The 26,615-nt window shown below is 39.3% G+C and overlaps 1 protein-coding gene across 2 annotated transcripts in view; it reads left to right on the forward strand.

Annotated features, from left to right (window-relative positions):
• Positions 1–26,615, forward strand: part of ZZEF1 (zinc finger ZZ-type and EF-hand domain containing 1) — an 83,317-nt gene that overhangs the window by 51,039 nt on the left and 5,663 nt on the right. For both annotated transcript variants that reach the window (XM_088152424.1, XM_088152426.1), the window contains 19 exons: positions 801–930; positions 1,375–1,513; positions 2,999–3,164; positions 3,780–4,042; positions 5,492–5,655; positions 7,478–7,652; positions 9,208–9,344; positions 11,433–11,710; positions 12,303–12,477; positions 12,887–13,019; positions 14,792–14,988; positions 15,799–15,918; positions 17,430–17,615; positions 18,566–18,666; positions 19,399–19,534; positions 20,323–20,682; positions 21,899–22,042; positions 24,943–25,111; positions 26,154–26,252. In XM_088152424.1, coding sequence (XP_088008550.1) covers positions 801–930; positions 1,375–1,513; positions 2,999–3,164; positions 3,780–4,042; positions 5,492–5,655; positions 7,478–7,652; positions 9,208–9,344; positions 11,433–11,710; positions 12,303–12,477; positions 12,887–13,019; positions 14,792–14,988; positions 15,799–15,918; positions 17,430–17,615; positions 18,566–18,666; positions 19,399–19,534; positions 20,323–20,682; positions 21,899–22,042; positions 24,943–25,111; positions 26,154–26,252 — 3,272 coding nt within the window. The remainder of the gene's footprint in view (positions 1–800; positions 931–1,374; positions 1,514–2,998; positions 3,165–3,779; positions 4,043–5,491; positions 5,656–7,477; positions 7,653–9,207; positions 9,345–11,432; positions 11,711–12,302; positions 12,478–12,886; positions 13,020–14,791; positions 14,989–15,798; positions 15,919–17,429; positions 17,616–18,565; positions 18,667–19,398; positions 19,535–20,322; positions 20,683–21,898; positions 22,043–24,942; positions 25,112–26,153; positions 26,253–26,615) is intronic.

A 26,615-nucleotide genomic window follows, 5' to 3' on the forward strand; every position in this document is an offset into this window, starting at 1 on the left:
GCAGTGGCAAATTACTTTCATAACCCTGTCAAGAAAAAAACTATTATGATGCAGTCACCTGCATTCAAGCATGACTTGGGGGCATCTTTACTTTTATTTTACTACTTGTACTTATATTTACAAGTTTATAATTAGTGACTCATTTCCAGTGGTGTGGAGAATCAAATAGTGGCTGCTTACTTAATAGCTAGACACAAAAGGGGCAGAACCATGAAACCAGCTCATAGAGTATTGAGTGAGGATTGTGGATGTTGAGCTCCAACAGATTGGAGGAGCTAGGTTGGACAGAATGTTAAATTACTCTACTCTGTTCTCTAATTAGAAATGGGATGCTGCAGTTATAGTTCTACTGATCATATGGGTGTTATTTAATTATAATAAATTTCTGTTAAAGGTGAAGCAATAATTCTGAAGCAGGTAATCTTTTTTTTTTTTAGATATTTAGGTTTTCTGTTGATATTGTCTTAGAGGTATTACATTTTTTGTGAGAGAAAAGATGAAATGCATCTTCTAATATGGCATCTGTATCTTTCATATGTTAAGGATCTGCTGATGTTTTTAATCTCTCTTTGCAACTGGATTTCCTCCTGTTATGTTGTACTTCAACTACCATATTTCCTAAAAATGCAAAAGGCTAAGGGCATTACATTTGGAAAGCAGCAATACAGAGAACACTGATTAGTGAACAGTTCACTGCAGCTTCTTCTGTTTCAGTTTTGCTTATGCAAATTTGTTGGATGATGATCTTTCTGGCCTTGTCATTGTTCTCAAAGAGTTTTAATGCAATGCTTTGTTCTCAGCCAGTGCAACAAAGAAGAAGAAATTGCAGACTACAAGCAAAACTCTGAGTGGTTGGACGAATGTCAGGAAGGAGTCTTTGAAAGCTGGTGTGACAAGATAAGCCAAGCAGACCCTGAGAAGCAGAGAAAGGTCATAAGGATAAAAATGTTACATGGTTTTTTGAGCTAGAGATTTTAAAACAGTGATGTAGCTTATGTATGTTGAATTTTTTGGATAGCAGTAGGTCTGGAAGACTCTGTTTGGGAATCTGTTTAGTAGCTTTGGGAACCTCCTGTATCCAAGCCTGCTCCCTCTGTTGAGCTTCAAAGAGATTAGATATGCTATTACACAACTTTTAAAACCTTGCCAACATGTAATATGTATTTCTTCCCTTTGACATTCAAAGAAATTCTGTCAGTGAAATTACTTCCAAGTTTTGGAAGATGTCATCCCTCTTGGATTTCCATTTCCATCTGATTGCTCCTCTGCTTTTCTCTAGTTTTCTCTAGGTGGGAAGATGGTACAACACCCCCACCATCCCTAGCCATCATATTATTTATTGTTCACTAAAGTTTTAGCATTATCTCTTTCTAGATGCACATGTTCATTGCCCGCTACTGTGACCTGTTACATGTGGATATATCATGTGATGGATGTGATGAGATTGCTCCATGGCATCGTTACCGCTGCTTACAATGCAGTGATATGGATCTATGTAAAACATGCTTTCTGGGTAAGGCAGATTGATTGAAACTGTATCGTGTGCTTGATTTCCCATAATGGAACTGTAGATTAACTTTCACTGTGATATTTTTGCATTACCCAGGGTCAGTTGGGGGGGGGGGTGTACACACACACAGATACACAACACATATATTCACAAAGTAACCCCCCAATTTAATAAATTAATAGGAGGAAGGATATCTATTGAAGCCAAATGTCCATGTCCATTAAATCTGAATGGGCTTTTTTGAACCTCTGTAGCAAGTACTGGCAGATGTGATGTCATAGGCAGCTGCTCTTCTAGATGTAAACCATACAGATGATCGTGGCAGGTGTGGAAGAGAGTGTTGTAAGCCTTCCCAACTAGTGAATGTGGGATTATGGAGCTAACAAATAACTAAGTTTCCTTACTGTAGTTTGATGCTGAGGTGGTTGTTGTTATTATTAAATTTTTACCCTGCCTTTTTATATATAACTCGTACTTAATACTCCTGCCTCCTATTTTCCCCACAACAACCCTGTGAGGTGGGTTGGGCTGAGAGAGAGAGCCCAAAGTCACTCAGCTGGGAGGCCTAGAACTCACAGTTACCCAATAGCTTTCTTCTTTTATCATGTATATAAGGTTGAACTTTGTTTGTTACATCCAAAGTCCCCTAAACTGAAGTCTGTTAAATCAAGGGTTTATTGATATTTATCTATCTATTTATACACACACATCCTACTGTAGCTTTGAATAAAAATGGAGTAATTTTAAATACAATTATTCAGTAACCAACAGCTAGCCCATGAATGGTGACCAAGTTTGAATTTGACCTATATTGTAGAGTTTTTCAACTCTACAAAGTTAGCAGCTAACAAGAACTGAATCAGTTCCTTTTGCTGCATTAGTGTATATGGATTAGGAAAATTGACCATAGGATTCATTGTGAAACATTATTGGGTCATTTTCCCAATTTCTTCAAAAGCTTTTGAATAAAGTACTGTCTGGACATGCTACCAGTGATAGTAATAAGTACCAGTTTGTTTATCCACTCCGTAAAACGACCCAGAAAGATTGTAATTAATATACAGTAGTTTAATGGAGTCTAATGCCCACTATGACTTAGGTTCATGGCCATTCTTTATGATTCTGTGAAACAGATTTAAAAGGAATCTGCTGATTTCTTAACCTGTAGGTTTCTCAGAAGTATTTTGTCAGCTAATTTTGGAATAACATTCACGAACAGTTATTTTGTGTGCAGAATTTCTTAGCTTCTTCAGTAGGAGAAAAACAGGCAGCAGAGACAATGTGTCCGATGGCCCCCAGTTACATGACAATTTTGGATGTGTGGCTTTGAGGCTTTAGATCAGTGTTTTTCAAACTTGGCAACTTTAAGATGCATGGACTTCAGCTCCCAGAATTCCCCAGCCACCATTGCAGAATGACTTGCAAGACAGCGATACAGCATTTGAATGATGGAATGATGTGCTTTGCATGTATTTTGCCTACTCCCAGGTGGAGTGAGACCAGAAGGTCATGAGGCCAATCATGACATGGTTAACATGGAATATGCCTGCAATCACTGCCAAGGTATTATTGTTGGCCAGCGTATTAACTGCAACGTATGTGAAGATTTTGACCTTTGCTATGGATGCTACTCTGCAAAGAAGTACTCTGACAGGTACTGGCCCATCAGCAGCTACTAAATGCCAGTGTATCACATGGTCACATTTGGGTATCAATTGTCTACTTATACTGTCTGCTATATGAGGAAAGATGACTGCAGGAGGGTGAAAGAAATAAAAGAGATAATTGAAAAGAGTTAATTTCTTAGAGAACTGCTTTGGTTCCTCCATTCTTAGTTTGCTTTACTACCCTCCCCCATTAAGCAAATGTTTTCTGTACTGCAGTGCTGTTCTTCCCCATCCTTATAGAATTGAAAATCTATTGATTCATCTCTACTCCCAGCATATCCCGTACCTTATTTGTATAATTTCTATCCATTTTTACTATAGTCTTTGACATTGTTCACTGTATGTGTTATATACTAAGAACAGCCAGTTCTGTCTGAGCAGAAAGCTAGTATCTGGCCTATCAAATCATTGATTTTCAGCTGGGTGGTACAGACCAGGTGGCGGCTGATGCCTTGCCAAGATTTGTATTTCATTCTTCACTATGGCAGACAATGGGCTTCAGATATCTGTGAACAGAATGCAGGGGAAAAAATACTAGTCTTGTTTTTTATTAATGATCATATCAACCAGCATTTATAACAAAGAGCCCTTTGCCTTTTTAGCCACCTGCCTACCCATAGCATCACTGTGTATCCAATGGTGACCTTTAGGATCAGTGACTGCCACAGGCTCATCCAGCCTTATCTCCACAACTATTCCTGGCTGCTTTTCTCCGCCTTGGCTCTCTACAGCGCTGACTTAACTTGTGGCAAACAAGCAGATGGGGAAGAACTCAGCCCACAAGTCACTGCTCATGCTAGAATCCTCCAGCAAGAATGTATTCAACTGATTGGAGATTGCCTGATGAAAGTGCAACATGGCAAAGGTGAGCTGAGACATTGTAATGGTCTGTCGGAATATCCTTGAGAGATGGGAGGAGGAAGAGCCACAGCCGGGGCAAAAGTTAGATAAGAGACCTCTCAGTTCACAGAAGGAGCGGGGAGGGCATGGAAAGCGTCTCAGAAGGGACTCTCCCTAGTTCCCTGGAAAGTAAAAGAAGGGATGGGGGAAGTGCTTTCAGACTTGCAAGATTGGGGGAGATGGGTGGCATATAAATTTAATAATAAATAAATAAATAAGATTCCATTACTGTAACCTTACAATAAAGGTAGTGTTAGTACTCATGGTATTGGTTTCCTGTCTGGACTACCTCGAAGGGCTGACAGACATGCTGGCTATTTGAATCCAAGGTACTTAACAGTCCTTTCTTGGCATGGGTTTTGCAGGCATAGTAGAGTCCAGACATGAAGGATTTTTGTTCCCAAGGGATCTGTTTTTCAAATATCCTCTTCTAACTTTTGGAACCAGATCAGCCTTATCTGAACTGACTCCCTCCTAGACCACAAGTTTTTGTATAGTCTGTGCAGCCTATACAGTTGGCTTCCTTAAGCTATTTCTCTTAACCTTAGTCATATAAAAACCAGTTGGAATTAGAGATTTATGCTCTCCAGACAGATATTGTCAAATGAATGTTTCATGATGCTCCACAGTGGTAGATTAATGAACACATTCTGTGCCTACGTTTCTCTGTGGAACAAAGGGAAGCTCATCTTTTCCCTTGTATGACCCAAAATGTCTTGACTACTCTTTCCATTATTGTGGGATCTGTATCTCTCAAATGTTTTTTCTAGTCTCAAGAAAACTTCAGTTGCTGCTTGTGATGGTTGACCTTCCACCTCTATTACTACATTTCTGATGTGCAAGTTCTCTCTGTAGTGAGTTCATTTTTTCCAAGCTTGTAGCGAAAATTCTCTGAGAAAATTCAGGATATCCTCGCTGATGGTCCAAAAGAATATCATGATCAACAATATTTCATGCTGTTGAGAAATCAAGCAGGATGAGGAGGGCCATGCTCCCACCCACCATCCAGGTTCTATGCGGGTCATCCACAACAGCAAGCAATGCTATTTCTGGCTGAGGCCCAGGCTTCAGCTCATGCTTGAAAGGGAACCAGATAATCTGCTTCATCCCAGTCCTCATAGTTATCACCCCAGATGAGGTAGAAGTTGTCCAGGATGACTGGGTAAAGGAATTCCCCCTTTAGGGGGATGCATCACTCACTCTGTCAAAAAAGTATTATCATTTCCTGAATCCCGCCTGTTGTCCCTCTCCTGGCAGCTTGAACAGGCTGAAGGGAAAGGATTCAGTTCATATGTGGTGGAGCTCATTCCATGGTGAATCCTGCCTTTCTGAAATTCATAGATTTGAGTGAATCCTGGATTCTGACTGCTTTTATCCTATCTTGAACATCTAAATTTTCTTTTCCTGCATCCAGGTCTGAAAAGTCAAACTCTGCTTAGCATGTTGCCAGAAGAAGAACCTTTATCCGAAAATGGGACGCTCTCAGTTGATATTTCCACAGAGAGCAATGTGGAAAACTACACTAGTAAGGAAATCATGGAAAATAATAAGAGGCCTGCATCTGTCATCCAAAGCAATGTAAATCCTTCTTAAAAATAGACATTAAATTGAACTGTTTAGGCTGCTTATAAATGCAGATCCTTGATATTTAAAGAGATATGTGCAAATATGGGAATGTCTGCTGTGCACTCAACAGAGGGAAGATGGACTTTAAATGTGTTGGTCTCCATTCCAGTCTCTTCTCTGCTGCCAACCACTAGATTGTTTTCAGCAAGGCACTGTTCCATCATCTGCCAAATGAAATGAAAAAGTCTACATTGCAGATTGTATCAAGGCTGACAATGCATTTTAAGCATGAAACTCAAGAGATGCAGAAATGTTATTTTAAAATCTTATTTTTACCTTGGTACCAGTTTGATTTTTGCTACAGACTGTTTGGTACAGGAAAAAAATAACAGCTGAGTGCTAAAGTGTGTACTTTGCTCACAGAAGGTCCTGGGTTTAGTCTCTTGCCTCTTCAGTTTAAGAACAGGATTACAAACTTCTTTGTATTGTACACTCTGCAGAGATGCTCCTACTATAAGTGTGCTGGCTGAACAGACTAACTTGACAGATTCCTGTTATTTGGTTATTAATAATATTATTTAATCATAAATATTCTGAAAAGTCACTGACACTTCTTAGCCATATCTGGAGGAGGACATGCTTAGTCAACAAATGGATGTGAATGATGAATTTTCTAGTTTGAATATGACCTCTGTTGATCTTGGGTTTGTTCTGCTCAAGCTAAGTGCTTATTTCAAACTGATATGTAGTATTTTACATGTGAATAGAAACACATGTCTAGTGTTTCCATTCACTGAGCATCTACATGCCCTTTTTTCCCCACATCACTAATATTGTCTTGCCCTCATTCTCCAAAAGAATTTGCAACCTTGAAAAAGCCCCCAGTTATATCAGGCATGGTTTCATCTAGATGTGTTTCAACTAACACATCTGGAGGATGCCAGAATGGAGGAAATTGCTGTTTGAGAATTGTCTGGCAGTGGCTTCAGGAACTTACCTCTTTGGCTATGGATTGAGGACTCTGTAGGCAACTTACGTTGCTTTTGCTGTTGGATTCCTTGCAGCTGATCAGTCCCAGTCACCTGCAACTTGAGTGGGCCATCTCTGTATCACTCCGCCATCTCTCTCCCTCTCCCTCCCTCCCTCCCTCCCTCCCTCCCTCCCTCTCTCTCTCTCACACACACACACACACACACACTACAACCATAGTGTGTTGAAAAGCAGAATGGAGTATGCAGAGAAGAAAATATCAGCTGCTGTAAGCAAGTCAAACTGTATCCTTCAGAGGAAGGTGAATGAGTTCCAGGATTATTGGTCCACCTGCTCTTAGGAGAGATCCCTCCTTGATCTCAAATACATCAAATTGAAGAGATCCTAAATATTCTTAGGGGTAACCCTTAAGCCTCTCTGTCTCTCATGTTCATAATCAACTTTTGAATAGGCTACAGTTGACACTCTCCCTTTGGAGACCCAGGAGGGTAGGTGTTCAGAACAGCCTTCTGTAACATTAAACCTCCAAGATGTGCTGAGACTGCAGTTCCCAAAACTGATGACTTTGCTAACTGGGAGTTACGGACCCAGCATATCTGGAGAGCTCTAACTTGGGGGGGCTAGTTCAGATGTTGGGAATGATCCTCTTTATTGCTTAAGGGTAGAAGCATTTCTTCGACAAGCACATAGGAATCCTGCACCTGCTTCGTGGTACATTATTCTATTGGAGTAGTGCTGTTAAATTCAATTGCACATAAAATGGCTAAAGTTAAAACAGCTTCTTTCTTGAAGTCACTAACTGCTTAAAAATACAGTTCAAAGTTAATCTGTTATTTTTACTTAGGGAAGTGGAAATGCTACTGAAATTCAGACTTCTGTAAATACTAAAAAGGAGAGCAAAGTGAAAATTGAGAACAAACTTTCCAATGGTCTTCCACCAAAGAAAGAGATGATATCACAAGAGAAACAGACACTTGCTTTTAATTCAGACTTATTTACAAAAGAGAACATATCCCCAGGTAAATATTATTTTTTAGCTTCTGTATAAAAAAAGCAATTGCTGTTCAATTTGTCTTTTTTCTTGCTTGTTTATGTACATTCTTTCCAACCAATGATATTATTATTAGTCTGCTCCTAATAACAACATGTTGTAGTTAATTTCTAAACTGCCTAAAACTTACTAAATACTGACCCTAAGTAGCAAATTTATAAAGAGGAGTAAATAATTGCAAGCCCAATAAATGGAATTTTAAATGGAATTTTACAGCAATCCTTATTTAATACTGCAAGTTGAAAGGGAAGGCACATGTGAGAGGGAGCAGGGAGTGCACAGATCTCTAACTCATTTCTGGTCCTCTGAAGTACGACTTGATGCTGAGGTGGAGAACCTGTGGTCCTCCATAGATTGCTGAATATATAACTCCTAGCAAGCCAATGCATAGTCTACGGTGAAGGATGCTGGGAGTTGTAGTTAGCAGTATCTAAAGGGTCATTGGTTTAGTATTTTAGTATTTTGTATATTTAATGTGCTCTTAAATCTAAGCACAGTACAAGTCTTATTTTTTCCCAGAACAACAACCCTGTGAGGTAAGTTGGACTGAGAGAATGATTGGTCAAAAGTTACTCAGTGAGATTCCAAGGCTGGATGAGACTCCATGTTCTCCCTGCTCCTATTCCAGCACCTTATTCACTTCCCCACACTGGTTCTCACTCATTTTTCATTCATGGCTTAGAAAATCGGTGACATTGAGCCTAACTGCATATACAAGGACATTTTGAAAGTTAGCAGTAGTGTAGCTGCCCATCTTCTTATATAAAGAAAATTGCTATGATTTCCCAAAATACTCCATACTTATAAACAGCGTGGTTAATATATTACACATGTGCTGCTGTATCATGGTTAATGCCAAAAATGATAATCAGGCTTGCAGAGGTAGATGCTTGAATTCCTATCATGTTCCATCTCTCTCTCCCAGTCCATGTACAGGTAGTCCTCGGTTAACAACCACTCATTTGGTAACCATTCAATGTTACGATGGTGCTAAATGAGACTTATGACCAGTCCTCAAAGTTGTGGCTGTCACAGTGTCCCTGCGGTAACATGATTGCGATTTGGGCACTTTGCAATTGTGAAAGCCACAATGTTCCATGGTCACGTGATCACCATTTGTGACCTTCATTGCCAGCTTCCAACAAGCAAGTCAATGGGGAAGTCAGCAGATCACAAATGTCAATCACATGACATCGCACTTAATGACCACTGCAGGGTTCGCTTAATGATGGCAATCAGAAGTGCCAGAATTGCCATTTTAAGTCGGCATGGTCACATGATGTTGCACTTTACAACAGAGTTGCTTAGAGACAGAGTTGCTGGTCCCAATTACCGTTGTTAACCCAGGACTACTGTATGAACTTGGAAACAGTATCCATTTGGGAGTAATAATGACCTGTTCACAATGTGAACTATTGTGAAGATTGAATTGGTGCATTGTAAATCAGCAGTCATTGTAGCATTACTAATATTTTCAACAGCAATCATAATTTTGGGAAACTTTGTTGTTTATTTGTTTACAGACATTGAAGTTTCTGACATTTCGCCTCCACACCAAGCTGAAGAAAAAGCAATGCCGTGTCAGGAGGAGGTATTTGCTGAATGTTCCCAGAAAAGGATTCTTGGGCTACTAGCTGCAATGTTGCCCCGACTGAAATCTGTAAGAAACTCTGCAAACTAGGGAAGACAGTAAAGGAATTTATTGCAGGATAGTTAAGGAAGTAAGGAAAGGACAATCCCCCCAAAAGATCATGTGAGTCATTAGTGATTCCAACAAAGAATTCTAGAGTAGGAAGGGGCCATCTAGGACATCACGCTCAATCCCTTCCTCAATTCAGGAATCTATATTAAAACATTCCTGAGAATTGGCTGTCCTGCATTTGCTTCAGCATATCCAATGAAGGAGAATCCACCAGCTCTCTAGGTAATTGATTCCACTGTCAATTTGCTCTTACTGTTGGAAGGTTATTCTAGCATTCAGTTGGAGTCCATCTTCCTGTAACTTTAATCTATTATTTCATGGCCCGTGCTTTGGAATGGGAGACAACAGGTCTTGATGTTGGTTTTTGTGACTTCCTTTACACTTGATAATCAAGTAATCCCTTATAGACTGGATACTTCTGTTTGTATCCAACCAAAATTAATCCAAGCCTTCTGAAAGTCCTGCTCCTTCAATAGACACCTACAATTGTGAGCTCTATAGGGTAGACCATACTGATACCGTGCAGACCTAAAGCTGTGTTTATTAGAAAAGCTACAGTAACAGAATCTTGCAAGTCTGAATGTGCTACCTTTCCTCCCTCATTTCATGACATTTCATTCTCTTGCTGTATCTTCCTTGCCAATGGTTCTAGTACTAATAAAAATAAAGAAGGTGGGGGGGGACAATATTGTTCCTTTTGTTATAGTACATTTTTGTGATAATAATTCATTTACCATTATATTGTCTTCTTATTCATTATAAAAAGTCTAAAATGTCAGATGGAATTGAATATGTTACAGCATAGTCCAAACATAGTAAAAAGCCTGTAATTTCTCTAAAAAGCAGTACAGTACTCTAAGTCACTGCAGTAAAAATCTCAAGTAATTATTCTTATACAGGAGCTCCTTATGGTAACAACTGTAATTCATTCAGAGAATTAGATCCAGCTAAAATGTATGATAGCCATATATAGTAAATGCTGGAAAGATGCTGGAAAAACAGAACTAATTAGAAAATATGAAGTAATACATAGTCCAAGTAAATTCAAAATACAATAAAATAAGCTCAGATGAAACAAGTAGATTAATACCGTGCTGAGTCACCACCAACCTGGCACTGTCATTTGTATATTTATTTGAAGTCAAGAAAAAGTGAGAAGAAATGGCTGGTTAATCCAGTCTGTTTTACTGATTCCAGTTTTTCATTTGGATTTCACACATAAAACACTGCAAACTGAAGTATGTAGTCTCCACTCAGAACATCTCTTGAATTTGTTCTCTCAGCCCCAAGCTGCCCCTAAGGATAAATTGTTCTTTGGGCTCAGATTCTTGACACTAGTCTGTGAATACTCAATCACCGTGATTATGAAAATGGGAAACTACAACAGTGTTCCTCCTGTAGAAAATTCTGCTTCCTCTCTAATGAGCTGCCATCTTGGAATTCAGATGTTTGTTTCATCATTCTGACAGAAGCTTCTGCAGACACCCATGTCTAGTGATTCTCTACTGAGTCTTCCAGAAGAGGAATGTTCCCAGTTCTCTTGCCTTGCTTACTTCTGGCAGAAACTTCCCAGTCATTACCTTTTTCCCCTACAAAAGTGGTAGAAAAAGTAGTGATCATACCTTGAGGCCATGTTTCAAACTTTTCTCCACTTAGAGACATCTAAATTGACACCTTTTTATTAGGAACAGATACTGAGTAGATGTAGACAGCTACTTTCCTACACTACTTACCATTTGGTAAAATGAGTTGGGTTTCTAATAGTTACTAGATGCTCAGTTGAATAATTCATCTATGTACCTATTTGGGTTTGATGATGGCAAGGGTTTCCAAAGCAGGAGTGGGCATAGTTTGCTCTCTGTCAGTGTGGAATTTAGAATCTACTATTTGGTATCCAGTAGACTGGTTGCTGGTTCGAAAACACAGTAAAACTGCAAATTTTCCATCTTTGCAAAACTGAACTTTTGAAGTATGTTAGTTAAAGGTAAGTGTGCTGTATCACCCTCTCTGCTGATTTCCACATTCTTCCCTGTTTCCTCTTTGTAGGGCTTAACAATGTCTCTAATTAACTTGGACCAGATCCTTCCTCTCATGTTTGATGTTGTTATCTCCAATGCTGGCCATTTAAATGAAACATACCACTTAACCCTGGGGCTCCTGGGACAGTTGATTCGGAGACTGACTCCTGCAGAAGTGGATGCTGCTGTGAGCAAGGTCCTCTCCACCAAGCATAGCCTTGTGGCTGCTGGTGATGGCTCCATAGTGCCAGAAGGCTGGAAAACAACCCATCTCCTCTTCAGTCTGGGAGCAGTCTGCCTGGACAGGTCAGTTTTCACGATGGCTTAACCACAAAGGCTTTAACACATTCAGATGACCCTTTCTGGTGTTAACCTGTCATGGAATGCCAGAGTGTTGAAAATGTTTGCAAACACTGCTGCTGCTCAAAAAAACCCTAGAAGGCAGCTAATACTACAATAAAAATGAAATAGAGGCTCACAAGGAATCAGCAGTACCAATGCAATTATTTTTCTAAGGGTAGAAAGAGAGAAATGGGAAACACTGAAAATAATTGACGTGAGTCCTGTATTGCAGTTTATTTGAAAGTGGAGCTAGATCTTAAACATTGGAAGCCTGTCCCCCCTAGAGCAGAGATCTCAAACTCACTGCCTGAAGGCCACCTGCTACCCTCCAAGTCATTTTCTGCAGCCCACTATAGAGGAAGCAGTAAGCTCTGCAAGGGATGCCCCTCCTGGCTGGCGGGGTCTACCCCTCCAAGAAGCCAATTTCAATGGGAATTACAGGTGAAGCAAAACCGTCGTTGGCTCTTTTCAGTTTTTGAAGCAGTGCTGACAGAAGAGAGGCACATGCAGGAGCGCATGGGAGGACAAATCATTAATTCTAACTGTTGGTTTTCAGCCGGGTCGGATTGGACTGGGCTTGCACCATGGCGGACATTCTGCGAGCGCTGAACAACTCCTCTCAGTGGCATGACGTGATTGCTGCCTTCACAGACCACTGCATCAAGCAACTTCCCTTTCAGTTGAAACATACCAACATTTTCACATTACTAGTACTTGTTGGCTTTCCAGAGGTGAGCATATTTAGGCAAGCGCTTTTCAAGGCCACTTTCTGAAATCAAGTGCAAATGCAGCCAAGGCATACAGTGAAATCTTGATTTAGTGGACTTCAATTTAGCGGACTTCAGGTGCAATAGACAAAAGTTATATCCCGGCATTGGTTCAAAATAACAGCCCAAATATCAGTAGTCCAGATGAATCACATAAATTGATGTACTGTAATTTGTGTCAATTTACATTGTGTATGTAATTATGTCAGTGACATAAATGGATACAAATGATGTAAATTTAAATTATAATGGATAATCCTTCCCCCAAATGGTCCAATAAATCAAGGTTTCGTAGCTTGCTTGGGTAGAAACCTAGCAGTACTCTATATTAACAGAACAAATGGCACCTGAATGTCTCTTTCCAACTCTACAGGTTCTATGCATGGGAACCAGATCAGTGTATATGGATAATGCACATGAGGCCCACAATGTGATCATCCTCAAGCACTTCACAGAGAAGAACAGGGCTGTGGTTGTGGATGTTAAAACCCGAAAGAGGAAAGCAGGTTCATTTCACTCATGTTTGGATATTTATCTACCTGTCGTAAATAGAAACTTAGTTTGTGTGAGCCTGACTTATTTATGGAAGAGAATGAAGCAACCCAAATGGATTGCAGGTAGTAGGTCATAGTCTTGAATGCTCTTAGGGTAGTGGAGAAGCCTCAAGTAAACATAAAAGCTAAACCAGCAGAGAAAAGAGCATTGATCCCAGCTGTTTGTAGAAAGCTTTAAACATTTGATATTCACCTGCCATCTGAGGGATACAGTTTGTTCTATCACTGCCTTCTGTTTCATACATAAACCAAGCTAAAGATTAGTTGCATCCCAAACACACAGTAGGTATACCAAGCTTTATTTTTCATCTGATTATTTATTTGGTGCAAATACTTCTGGAAATAGAGAAAATGGCCCAAAACGATCGTTGGTCAAACACCAAATCATGCCAAATAACAGGCTCACCCCAAAGATGACTGAAATTCAAAAGAGCCCTTGTTCAGAGATGAGGATTAGTTGCACCTCTTTGAGGTATCTTTGATTTTCTTAATGGTAAAAAACTAATTCAAAAGGAATAGGCCCAGAGGATGCCATTCACCATTTTAGCCACAATATGTCATTTCCCCCTTTTTTTAATATTTCCATCATTGCTTAAGCAAATATGTTTTCTTCACATCAGCAAAATTGTCCTTTTTAAAAAAGTTCTACCCTTTATAGCTGTGAAGATAACTTTGCAATGATGCGGGGTAGGCAAAGGAGATTAACACAATTTGCCAGTTGTAGACCAAGGGCTTCATTGGGTTGCTTAGCTTCTAGCTTCTGTTTCTGCAATTTTCAAAAGTAGTTGGACCAGGCTACTGCAGAACAGTTTTTTGTTACAGATAGTCCTTGTTTAGTGACCACAATTGAGACCAGCAGCTTTGTCATTAAGCAAAGTGGTCGCTAAGTGGGAAATCACATGACTGCAACTGTGCTTTCCTGTTCCCTACTCCCCCACCCTTTGGAATGCTCACCCCAGTGCTGGGATAGGCTTACAGCTGCTGCCTGTAATTGACAAGACTAATCAGTTTCATACTTCCACTTTTGTTTGCCTCCTCACCACTCCCCTACTCACCAGCTCTGGGATAATTAGCGAGAAGGGGATTAATGTTTGTATTTACATTTGTTAGAGAGGAAGGGATTACAAGAGAGTAACTGGGCACACAATGGGAAATACACTGGGGCTGCCGGCACCACCACATCCTGTTGTGTGCCTGCTTACTCTCTTGTAATTCCTTCCTCTCCAATCTCTCCACTCTGCAAGCAGGGGTGGAGGGGAGAATAACAACAGGTCAGGCACAGGACAATGCATACTGACTGTAATGATGATCATGTGACTGAGGGATGCTGCGAAGGTCATAAATGCAGACATTGGTTGTAAAGTTACTTTTTCAGCACTGCTGTAACTTTGCATGGTCATTGAACAAGGCAGTCAGTAAGCGAGGTCTACCTGTATCAGAATAGAATATTAGAAGTGGCTGAATGAGTATCATATGACAAAATTATTAACTGCCAGCCTAACCTTAACCTATATTTTGTCTACATCATCTTTCTGTGGATGTAAAAAACATAATTATATAAAGAGTTTATTTTGAGGTAGATCTGAAAACCATTTTTAAAAAGAGTTTGTATTAATTGTTCTCATGTTGCGTCGTGCTAGGTCAAGGCAGACTCAAGTAAGCAAAGGTGAACTCAGCACAGATATCAAGTGAAACCTGTGTATTCATCTATTTCTGCTTTCTAGTGAAAGATCTCCAGCTGATTAAGCCATGTGAGCAAGATGATGCTGAGTCTCAGGGCCAGCTGCGCCAGTACCTCCAACATTTTGTCTTTATAACTAGCCATCTTCTCCAGACCAGCATTGACAGTAGTTTTGCAGAGGCAGTGGAAGCAACATGGGTTTTATCTCTTGCTCTGAAGGGACTTTACAGAACACTTAAGGTACAAAAATGGATAAAGACTCCCAATGCATCTTATGACCCAGAATTATACAAAACATAGTGTGTGTGGTCCATAGAAGAAAGAGCACTGCTGATTTCTGATAAAGAAACAAGATAAACTTCAGAAAGATGCTTATGAAAATCTGTATAATAGCATCACAAAATTGGAAGAGACCATTTAGACCATCACATTAGATTCTCTGCTCTGTGTAGGAATCCAGATTAAAGCATTCATGGCAAATGGCTGTCTGGCTTTGAACCCACCATCTCGAGTTCTTTAAAATAACAGAACCCAAAGGAACAAGAAGGTCCATTAAGAATACGTTTTTCATTATCAAAAAGTTAAATACAGTTAAGACAAAAGCCAGCAGCCAAACCCCCTTCACACTTCTGAAAAAATTATTTTCAAATCTTTGTACTTAACACAAACATTACAATCCAAGATTATGTTTTCTTGATCAGGAATATTGTATACCACGCTAACTTTTCCTTGGGAAGGAGCAATGGTTAAACACATTTAATTCTGTAAACTAAAGATGAAAATGTGATTTTCATATGTTCAGTGCATTTCTAATATAAGAGGTCCTTCAACAAGAACCCTGGAAAAAAAAAATCAGTTCATAGAGACCAGTGTTTCTCAACCTCAGCAATGTTAAGATGTGTGAACTCCTAGAATTCCCCAGCATGCTGCCTGGGGAATTGCAGGAGTTGAAGTCCACACATCTTAACGTTGCTGAGGTTGAGAAAACCTGATAAACTATCATTCTTAGTCAAAGTGTTAATAGCTACTATTTTTTCCTGCGATCAACAGACACATGCTTTTGAAGAAATCCGCACAGCCTTTCTACAGGCCGGTTTACTTAAACTGTTGGTGAAGAAGTGTAGCAAAGGAACAGGCTTCAGTAAGACTTGGCTTCTACGAGACTTGGAGGTAACATAACAGTGCGTTCAAAGCAACTGGGCAAGTTCTTCCCTGCATACTCAGTTAATTGATGCATTCTATACATCTGCAGTTCCTTCTCATTCTTGCAGTTTTGTGTTCTTCATAGTTTCAGTCACTCTAATTGTGTTTCAGCTAAGAAGAAGGAATGTTAAAAGAATGTGTTACTTAAAATTTTCATAGCCTTTTTGCGCCAGACTGGATATGATATACCCAGCAAACCTAAATACAGTGCAAACTGATGGAGGATTGGGGGCTGGAGTCTTTGTGAATCTATTATGGGATTATATACATCAAAACTTTGAGACAGTCTTTTTGAGAATAAGAGTTCCATGGTACAAAATTCAATAACCTAATGTTTACTTCATCAGTTACAGGTAGATTATTTATTGGTTATGTTCATGCTTTACTCTTCAAGTACTAAAATCCCAGGGTATGGTCTAAAGGCTGATGAGGCAGCAGCCTTGCAGAAGAAAAGCAAATTTGCTCTGTAACATATAAATTAGCATATACTGCCTTGAATGCTGTGGTGGAACAAATGTGTGGAAGCAACTTGTAACAAAAGTCTAGTATATTAAGGATTTGGCATTATTTAGATTTCAGGGAGTTAGAGGGAGAGGGCAGAGAAGCTATAGGTAAAGTTTAACTTTAGCCTATTAAATGTATACATGGTATTTCATTATTATCAGTGCAAATCAATCTGTAAAATGATGGCCTCTTCTTTGAAGGTTATAGACTGTAATCTACCATGCTGGTCCAAGATGAGTTAATTCTTTGATTTCCAAGTCTAGGGGTAAGACAGGGACTGGCCCAGAGTCACCCAGTCAGGTTCCATGCCTAAAGGAGGACTGGAACCTGGGTACCTTAGCCATCACACCACACTGGCTCTTCCTTCATCATTAAAAACACAAAAACATTTTCAAGGTAGAAAGAAGAGTGTTTTTTTCCTGCCTTCACAAAGCTTTATATCTAGTGAGGATCTTGCCATCTTCCTAGTAACAATTCATACCTTTGCATAAGAGACTTTCTTCAGACTTTGATGAGCCAGACCTGTGAAACTGGAATGGCAATTATATATTTATTGTTTAGGCTTGTAGGCCACTTAAAGCAGCAAACACCCCTCCTTCATAATAGAAGTTAATATAATACAATATTTATTATCACCATTCTAATGTAACTCAAAAACAACCTCCTGTATAGAAAATCGCCACCTGCATGGGAGCCATTTCCACTTCAGGCCCTAAAGGCTTCCTGGAATAGCCAGTTTTTGATGGACTTCTTGAATTCTCAAACAGTTGGGGTTAGCTTAATCCCGGGGGGAATGCTGTACCATAGGAGGGGCTGGCAACAAATAGTAAAAGATAAAATGAACTCATGAGTCTACATGAGCCACTTGCAAGTGTGTTTGATGTTAATGATCAGAGAAGCATAGCAATCTATAAATTGTCACTTGAGTGGCTTTCCAATGGAATTTAAGTTGTACCTTGTCTTTATCCTTGCAGATCTTGTCAATCATGCTTTATTCCTCAAAAAAGGAGATAAGCTCCATGGCTGAACAGAAGGACTCAGAATTCAATGAGCGGGATCATGAACAAGCAGTAAATGAGTCTATTGTCACTTCTGATGCTGAGCAGAATAGGCTTGACCCACTGGAGGGCCTGGATGAAACCACCAAAATATGCTTCCTGGTACTGGTTTTTTAATGTGCAGTGGATGGGGCAGGGACTTGTTTAAAAACTGGGAATGCTTCATTTGTACTCAGCAGCACAGCATGTAAGCTTAGGTTGCACTGCCCATGCTGTTTCAGGTTCTCTTGAGAGAACAAGGGTTTGGCCCTCATCAAGACAAAAGGCAGAACTAAGAATACAAGCAAATATTACAGATTAGTGTTTCACTCAGGGGAGAATGCTACTGGAATGGAAGTCAAGAAGGGCAGTCACACGGTGTGTGTCACTGAAATTATATTCCAATCATCACCTCTAACAATGTTCAACTCCAGTGTGTCCCAAATTGCAGATAAAAAGTCCTGTTAGCATGTTACAGTGGCAAAAATACAAGATCCAATTATGCCTGAAGGATCAATAGATTGGGTATGCTATCAGGTTTCATGAACTCTAGCCAACTTTGAAAAGATACATGGTTAGCCTCTGAAGTGGACTCTAGTCCATATAAAACTTTTTCTTGAATAGATCTATCTAATCTTTCAGGTGACATGAGACTGGTGTTTTTGGTATTTTTGCCTCATTTGCTGTTTCCTGTGAAAGTAAATGAAATGAATGGAAGAAATAGCATCAACCCCACCCCCAGCCCCTCAGATCTTATCTATGCAGTCAGTTTAATGAATGTACCGGTGTGTGTGTGTGTGTGTTATTTTTGTATTGTTGAAGCCTAAGGCAGTAGATTTGGTTCCAAAGGCTGACTCTGTCATATGCATGTACTTCCAAAATGGTCCTTAGGGGCAAAGAAAAAAAGTGGGTTGGGTTCTTGGTGTTCATGGCAATGAAGCATCTGGTAATGAAACATTTGTAATGTTCAACAAACACCAAGAACCTAGCAATTCAGCGCTGAGCTACATTGTCCACTATTAGAAAATTGTTTTTCCTTCTTCTCACCTAATCACAGTTGAACCTATTTTCAGATGACACATGATGCTCTTGATGCACCTCTACATATTCTTCGGGCCATGTATGAATTGCACATGAAAAGGACAGATTCTTTCTTCCTAGAGGTTCAGAAGAGGTAAGAGAATTTCCAAACTCGACTTGGAATGAAAAGTTGTGTATACATAGTGACTTAATTAATCTATTAATTAAGAATTCCAAAAGAAAACTAGCAGATGGCCAAGAGCTTATTTTCAGCCATTGCAAACATTGGGCAATGGGGCAGGGGAACAATGAGTTATTGATCATTTTGAGGAAGCCAAGAGTACCATTTCAAAGGACAGCTTTCTTCTAGGCCAGTTTTTAGTAAAGAGAACTATTTAGTGTGTAAGGAACACTCCATCATGGTCTTGCCCATTGCAGGCTGAAGTAGTACAATCTCAGAGAGAGGCAGACCACTGCTGTAAGATGTCTTTGTGCTACATTCTTTTGCAAAAAAAAATCTCCAAGCTATTCTTCTTTCATTCTTGCTATAAATAATGGCAGTTATAGCCCAACATATCACCAAGTTTTCCTGGCCTAAGAAACAAGGAGAGGATAGATTATTTGCAATCAGTTATCATGGCTTTGAAAACATGTTCATCTTGCAAATTAAAAGTGCAAGATATAAAAGATCATCTAAATTGCAGGGAACATGGATAAGATACCTACAAATAAAAAAAGCCACACGACTAAATATAACTGCCAATATAAAATAGCACCTGATGGGATGAAACACAGGGAAATAGCTTTGAAAATGTAGGAATTGCTCAGCATAAAAGTATTGTCTTTAAATTCTGACAGTAAAATATTTGTGTGCATATTCTTAAAGATTTGATGGAGAAGTACTTACCATGGACGAAAGGATTCGGACATTGGCTCAAAAATGGCAGCCAAGTAAGCGTTTACACTCAGAAGAGCAGAGTTCCAAAGCCCTAGATACAGATATGATCATTGTGCCATGTTTGGTGAGTATACCATCTTTGCTGAAGCAGTTTTTTACTTTGTTCCATTTATGTAGGAATATCTAATGCTTCTATCAAATGTGATCATTAACCATATTAGCTGGAACTGATTAGAGTTGTAGACAAAACATCTGGGGGGACTTAGACATTGGGAAATGCTAGTTGACTGCAATGTACATAAAACTAATATTTCAAATTATACAAATCAACCGGTCTTCCCTACTCTGTTGTTAGGCTCCAATCACTCACTGGCATAGCTGTGAGATATTTTGGGAAGTAGAAATTTAATACACCTAGCGGATATTAAACTGGAAAAGTCTAGATTAACACACAACAAGACATATGACACGTTCATAGTATAGAACCCTTAAAGCCAGAACATGCAGTAGAATGTTAATTTGTTTTTAGAATCTAGCATCCATTTTGGAGAGCTTTATTGATGATGGGCAAAGTTTGGCCCTCCAAATGCTATTGGACTGTATCCGCCATTGTCCCTCACACTGGTCATGCTGAGCAGATGAAAGTTGTTCAGAAACATTTTGAGGATCACATCTTGCCCATTGGTGCTATAGGTGATCAGCTGATTTAGCATGGTGTACCAATCAGGATGTCGGATATGGACAAGCAAGACTTGAATTCCAATCTCCACTTAGTCATAAAGCTCCATCTCACTTTCTATTATTGACTGTTATGGAAAACAGTCACACCGAACACATGGGCAGCATCCAAAAGCAGGATAAATTTTGTAAAGAGACAATTTCACATCTACTGAGACTCCTCTTGTCTTACAGTCCAAGCCTGCTCCCTGCAGCAAAGCCACTGAGGAATCCAACCCAGTGACCCAGAAACTGATCACCAACACAGAAAGCGACCTCCAACTCAGTTATGCCAAGCAACGCCGCACCAAAAGTTCTGTCCTCCTGCATAAGGAGTTGGACTCCAGGAGCAAGAAAACTGTGCGGGGTTATCTCTACCGGGTCAATGAAGCTACTGCTGTCCTCTATGCCAGGCATGTCCTTGCTTTGTTGTTGGCTGAATGGCCTGATGACGTAGCAATAAGTGAGGAGATGTTAGATCTCAGTGGCCCTGCTCACATGACTTATATCTTGGATATGCTGTTGCAGCTCGAGGAAAAACAGCTGTGCGAAAAGGTAACAACTTGTTTTGGTATATCCCTCTGATTTGGGAGTGAACAGGAAGAGTAGCTTGAAACCAGCAGGCAAATCAAAGCATTAGTCTGTCCCATGCAAGAGATGCAACTTGTTTTGTTTTGGCCAATTTTGTTATGCTAGAAGACAATATTTTAGTCTTCTATTCAAGTTGGATTTCAAGAAGGAAAAAGAAAAATCATGTCAAATAATCCTTTTATGTGCCCATACCTTCTTCTCAAACTTATTCATCCCAAGATAGAACTAGATGAGAGCTGTTGCTTAATGTAAATTATAAGCAGTCTATCCTGGAAAATGTTTCAAGTTTTGCAAAATAACTAGCTACAGAGGAACAGAATATTCCCATTTTCTTCCTTCCATGATTTTCCTTTCCTTGTTACCTGGCTGTCTCAGCTGCATAATCAGATCATCCAGGAAGTTTGTTTGAAGTTTATGACAGAAGAGATCTGGTGTAGAATGCCTGTAATCAGTTGTAAAGCACTTATTGGCATGTAGAAGACTATAGCTCAGTCTCAAGCGAAGCGATCCTAGAATGCCTGAGTATTTGGATAGCTGCTAGTCACAGTTAACAGAATTGGGCTAGGCGGACCATAGCAGCTTTATCTTCTCAGGGAGAAGGTATGCTTCCTGTTTTGAGCATAATTGATGTTATTGGAGCAATCCATTAATACTAACAAAGAAAATCCCCTGTTTTGTTTTGGCCTGTAGAAATGTAGTAACAAGGTGTTCTTACCCAATTAGGGTGTTCTAAATCTTGGCTTCCTCTCTAAAGACCATCCCCTTCCTCCTAGCTGTCTACCTTAAATTGAAAAAAAAGGGGTTGAAATTGCTTCCTAATCTCATTAAGGAAGATCTCTTGTTAACCTTGATCATACTTCAATCTATGAATAGCAATCCATTCCAAAGGAGAAATAGTGTGTAATCAAGCATATCTCTACCAGTCCTGTAGTGGTAGGCCCCTTTCTCCCTCTTAGATCTCAGGGTCCTGGGCAAAAGCAGACAAGTGCCATCCAGTGTCTCGCTGTTTCTCCTCTTATTTTACTTACTTTACCTTTCTTGTTCCATTACTTATCACACCCAACTGTGTATTTATTTTTATTGATACCAAACTCAGCAGTAGTATATACTTTAACCAACATTTATTTTGTGAATCATATTATTTTTGTGTGTCAATCCCCTACCCTTGTTCTCCCTACAGATTCTACTGAAAGTGCTCCGTGGGTGTAGTGGAACCATGCTAGCGAGGATGGCACTTACAGCCTGTCAGTTCATGGAGGAACCTGGGATGGCGGTCCAAGTACGCGAGTCCAAGCATCCTTACAACAACAACACAAATTTTGAGGTACTATGCTTAATAGTTTTGATACCAGGTGAGCAAAATGTTAGTGATGGTTGCATTGGCAATTCCAAATGAAAAAGGCCATTCATCCCATATTGTTCCATTTTATCAAAAAGGAGGCTATGGTCAGCCCAGTTAAATGCCTTACTGAAGACTCAGCACAGGACTTCCAGGGAAGAAATGGCAGACTGAAAACAGCTTGGCAAACAGCAGAGCTGACAACTATGGCAGAATGCAGAGCCGGCAAGTAGACTGGCTCTTCAATAATTCCTCTCCGGACAAGGAGAGGACTTGAGATTGCCCACAAGCACTCCAGACAGCTGCTCCTTGCAAGAGCAGGTCTCTGGTGGGTTTGGGAGATGAGGGAATAGCCATCTTGCTCAAACTGTGATCGGCGCCTTTGAAAGGACACTGGGTTCGCATACTTCCTTTTCTAATCACTTTTGGAAATTGCTTGTTAACTGCTTTTCAGCTATTAGAAGCCTTTGGATCAACAAGTCTGAAAACACCAGATCCATTTCCTTCAATCCACAGCAAAAGAAGTTCTAAATACAAGTTTAAGGACTTAAAAAAAAATGGGGGGGGGAATAAACAGCAAAAGGGTGATTAAAACTTTGATTTTAGAAAGTTAAAAACAGACTAAGGGTCCAGATAAATTTGAAATAAGATTTTAGAATTAATTATAAAGAATCTTTCCTGTGGGAAAATGCTTTGTTTTGAATTCTTTTTTTTAAAAAAACATAATAAGTCTTTAAAAATTGGACACTAGAGGGTACTAAAGATTACAATTAGAGGAGAAGAAACTCAAATTCAACTTACAAATACAGAATGAAGCAAAATATTTTAACATTGGACATATTGAAGGATATTTTTGAACAATGGACCCAGAAGTTAATTTTAAGAGTGTCTGCCTCTATAGATAGGCTGTGTTTAAAAGATGTTATGGAAGAGGAACAAGTTTTACCTGACAAGACTGAGACTGATTTGAAAGTGGATTTAAAAATGACAGGCTACAAGAATGACATGGAAAAAGTTGCTACGCTGAACATACAAAAGAAACCAGCTGATGTCTTAATAATTAAAAGGGATATACAAATAACAAACAAACAAGAATGACCTGCATAATTTTCTTGTAAATATTGGATTTACAAAAGAGGCTTGTTAAAGCTTTGAAGAATTTTGTGAGAAGGGACAAAGAAAAATGAAAAGAAATTAATTTCTAGGACATTATCTGAAGGAACTAAAGATCAAGATTGTTAGCAGTAAAATGAGGGAATATAGAGTTGGTTTATCTGATCAAGGTTGAAATAGACATGTTATTTCTGGTAACCTTTAATGGACTTGCTGACATCAAGACTGAAATGATGAGGCTTTATGGATTTGTTTATAGATAAGAGATGGGATACGGTAAGAAGAAATCATTTGTTGTATTGAAAGAGAAGGTGATAAGTTACTAAAATTATTTATACTTGGGATGAAGGGGAAGTCATTTCTTTATGTATTTCTTTTCTTTACTATATTATTTTTTTCTTTTCTATTTTTCTTTCTATTTTTTTCTTTTCTGCACCTTCTATTTTTTCTTTTTATTCTTTTATTTTTTTTAATTTGTATTAGTTTTTATTGTTGTAATTGTAATTTTCAATAAAATCACTATTACAAAAAAGACTAGGTACAGTACACCTAGACTTCAGTAAGGAATTTTATAAAGATGACCATAGCCACCTCCTTGATAAAATGAAACAATATGGGTGGATAGCCCCACTACCAGGTGAATTCACAGTTGGTTGAATAACCGTACCCAGCACATGGTCCTTAATGCATCTGTGTCTATTGGAAGGGAAGTACCTCAGGGGTCTGTCCTGGGCCCAGTGCAACATTTTATAACTTAAACAAGAGGATAGGAGAGATGGTCATCAAATTTGCAGATGACACAAAGCTGGGAGAAATTGCTAATCCCTCAGAAAACAGGCTCAAGGTTCAAAAAGATCTTGATAGACTTAAACATTGGGCCCTGTCCAACAAAATACTGTTCACTGGAGATAAATGTAAGGTTTTTCAGTTTGGTAAGAAAAACCCGATGCCCAGGTACAAGGTAGGCAGAACCTGCCTCAGCAGTAGTATTTGTGAGACGTGCCTGGGTGTCCTGGTAGACTTACATAGCAGCAACTGCCGAAAAAGCTAATGCTAACTTGGGCTGCGTCAGCAGAGCTAGAATGTCAGAATCACAGAAAGTGATAGTTCTCCTCTGTGCTGGAATGGTCAAACCACACTTGAAATACTGTGTCCAGTTTGGGTCACCACAATACAAGAAGGTTGCTTGAGGAACTGGAAAGAGTGCAGAGAAGAGATCATTGTGTTGTCCCCGTGACTGAGAAGTCCCACAGAAGCAAATCATGCAAGGGGAGAACCAGGAGGGCTCTGTGACAGAAAATGGAGCAGGATAGCATCTGAGCTTTGGAGGGAGGTTAAAAACAGTGGACACACAGAAGCTCCTTGGAGGAACAGTAAAATACAGCATTTTTATTTACTTTAAAATGTTTGATTTGGCATTCAGAAGTGACTCTGCGGAAATTGAAACGCTTAACCTTTGACTTTTGGTGAGATGGTTAGATAGCCCCATGCAGCTTTACCTAGGGCCAAATGGTTGAGTTAGTCTTCTTCATGGACTAGGCAAGGATGTCTTTTGCAACCTACCATTCACAGGAAACAGTTTTTATTCCCTTTGCATCAGAGGCAGGAAATTATCAAGCCTCCACAGTGAATTCTCCATTTTTGAGCTGTAGCTCAGCATTCCCCAACAGCCTTTCTTTAGTCATTTTGGTTGATTTAATGACTTCTACCCATTTGGTTCCTATTGATACTGGACTGTGGAATACCACTGATGTATATTCTTTTATCCACAGGATAAAGTTCATATCCCTGGTGCTATCTACCTCTCAGTCAAATTTGACTCTCAGTGTAATACCGAAGAGGGATGTGATGAGCTGGTCATAGCCAGCAGCTGTGACTTCATCCATGATCGTCATACTTTCAGTGGGCCTCCACACAAATGGACTGACTTTGAACTTCCAGGTAAACCACAGAAGATTTCTTCAGGAAGCCAACTATCCCTCTGTTTTGAAAACCCATGTCAGAGGTGCCTAGTGTTTGGGGCCCATGGATACATTTTTGAATTTTGAGAGGATGCTATGAGCATTTTCACAAAGTGGCTACTACAGTGAACATGGCCACTCAAAAACACTCATGTACCAAAAGATTAATTGATAAGATTATTTTCTGCCACCCTCTCAAGAACTCCCTGAAGTAGCTAGCAATAAATTATCCCTGAGAGTATTTTCTTACCCTGCATAAGATTAGAAGCAATCACCAGATGCAGTGGCAGTGACTTCCATGAGTTAGTGCTGTGTGAGGTTTTCCCTTTTCTATCTACCCTGGATCTATCCCCAATCAATTCTGTTGTGGGAAACTGCAATCTTGCAAAATATATGCTTAGTTTGATGTATTTCCTATTCTACAGTTTGGAACACCTCACTATTCCATTGCAAACTTAATTGCTTGTTTGCAGATTGGAAATAGACTGTTAAAATAAATCCCCTCCCCTCCCCTCCCCTCCCCTCCCCTCATTCTGTATAACATTCAATCCATACTAGTGTTAGTCTGAATTCTGTCAAGATGGGAATCCTGATAGAGTCTGCGTTTGTAAGGGCAGAAGGATTGCTGTTAGCTTTCTTAGTTTTATTTAAAATGCTACTTTACTGCATCTCTATAAACCAAGGGTGAGGAAAATAAGCCTTCCAGATTACAAAGAGAATGTGGTGTTTAATTTTTTTAAAAAAAGATTCTTACCCCTGCTTTAGCTGCTACCAGACTGAATTAATCTTGATTATTAATTTTAAACACATCATCTTGATTAATTCCAATAAATGAAGGAACTTTTTTAAAAAAAAACTATATAAAGTAATTTTAATGTAAATTCTTATGAAAACTACAATTAGTAAAAAAAAATAGTTAAAGTGGCAAGGCTCCCTCTTGCAGATGTATGAAAGAAAAAGGACGCCTTGTCAAAAGGGTCACTTCAGCCTGTGTGAGAGAATCTTTCCTTCTTATTTGACAGGAGATACATTATACTACCGATTCACCACTGACATGAGCAATACTGAGTGGGGTTATAAGTTTACAGTAACAGCTGGTCACCTGGGGAGATTCCAGACAGGTCAGTACTGCTCAAGTGGCACATTGTACTATTGCTTTTGCTTTGGTGGGTATCTTTGTGTAGGGACACTAAGTAAAATAGGCAATATGTATGTTGAGAACTTAAAAAGAAAGATATAATTCAATCTCCTCCCAACAACACTGAGAGTGACAGTCCAACACATCTATAGGAGAGGGGAAGGAAGAGTGCTGCCCTAAATAAATAAAAATAATTGTATTATCTACCTTGACTTTTTTAACATTATTATGAAACTGCTATTCTAATTTCCTCAGCTATACTGTGTGTTTTTATTTAGTTCTGTATGCCAACTTAGTTATAAACTTGTCTATGGATAAGAATTTGGGATTGATTAAAGAGGAGAAC

Source organism: Python bivittatus, unplaced genomic scaffold (genome assembly GCF_059951505.1).
Source record: "Python bivittatus isolate LINGU-HERP-01145 unplaced genomic scaffold, Pbiv_v1 ctg000690_np1212, whole genome shotgun sequence".
Taxonomy (NCBI): Eukaryota; Metazoa; Chordata; class Lepidosauria; order Squamata; family Pythonidae; genus Python; species Python bivittatus.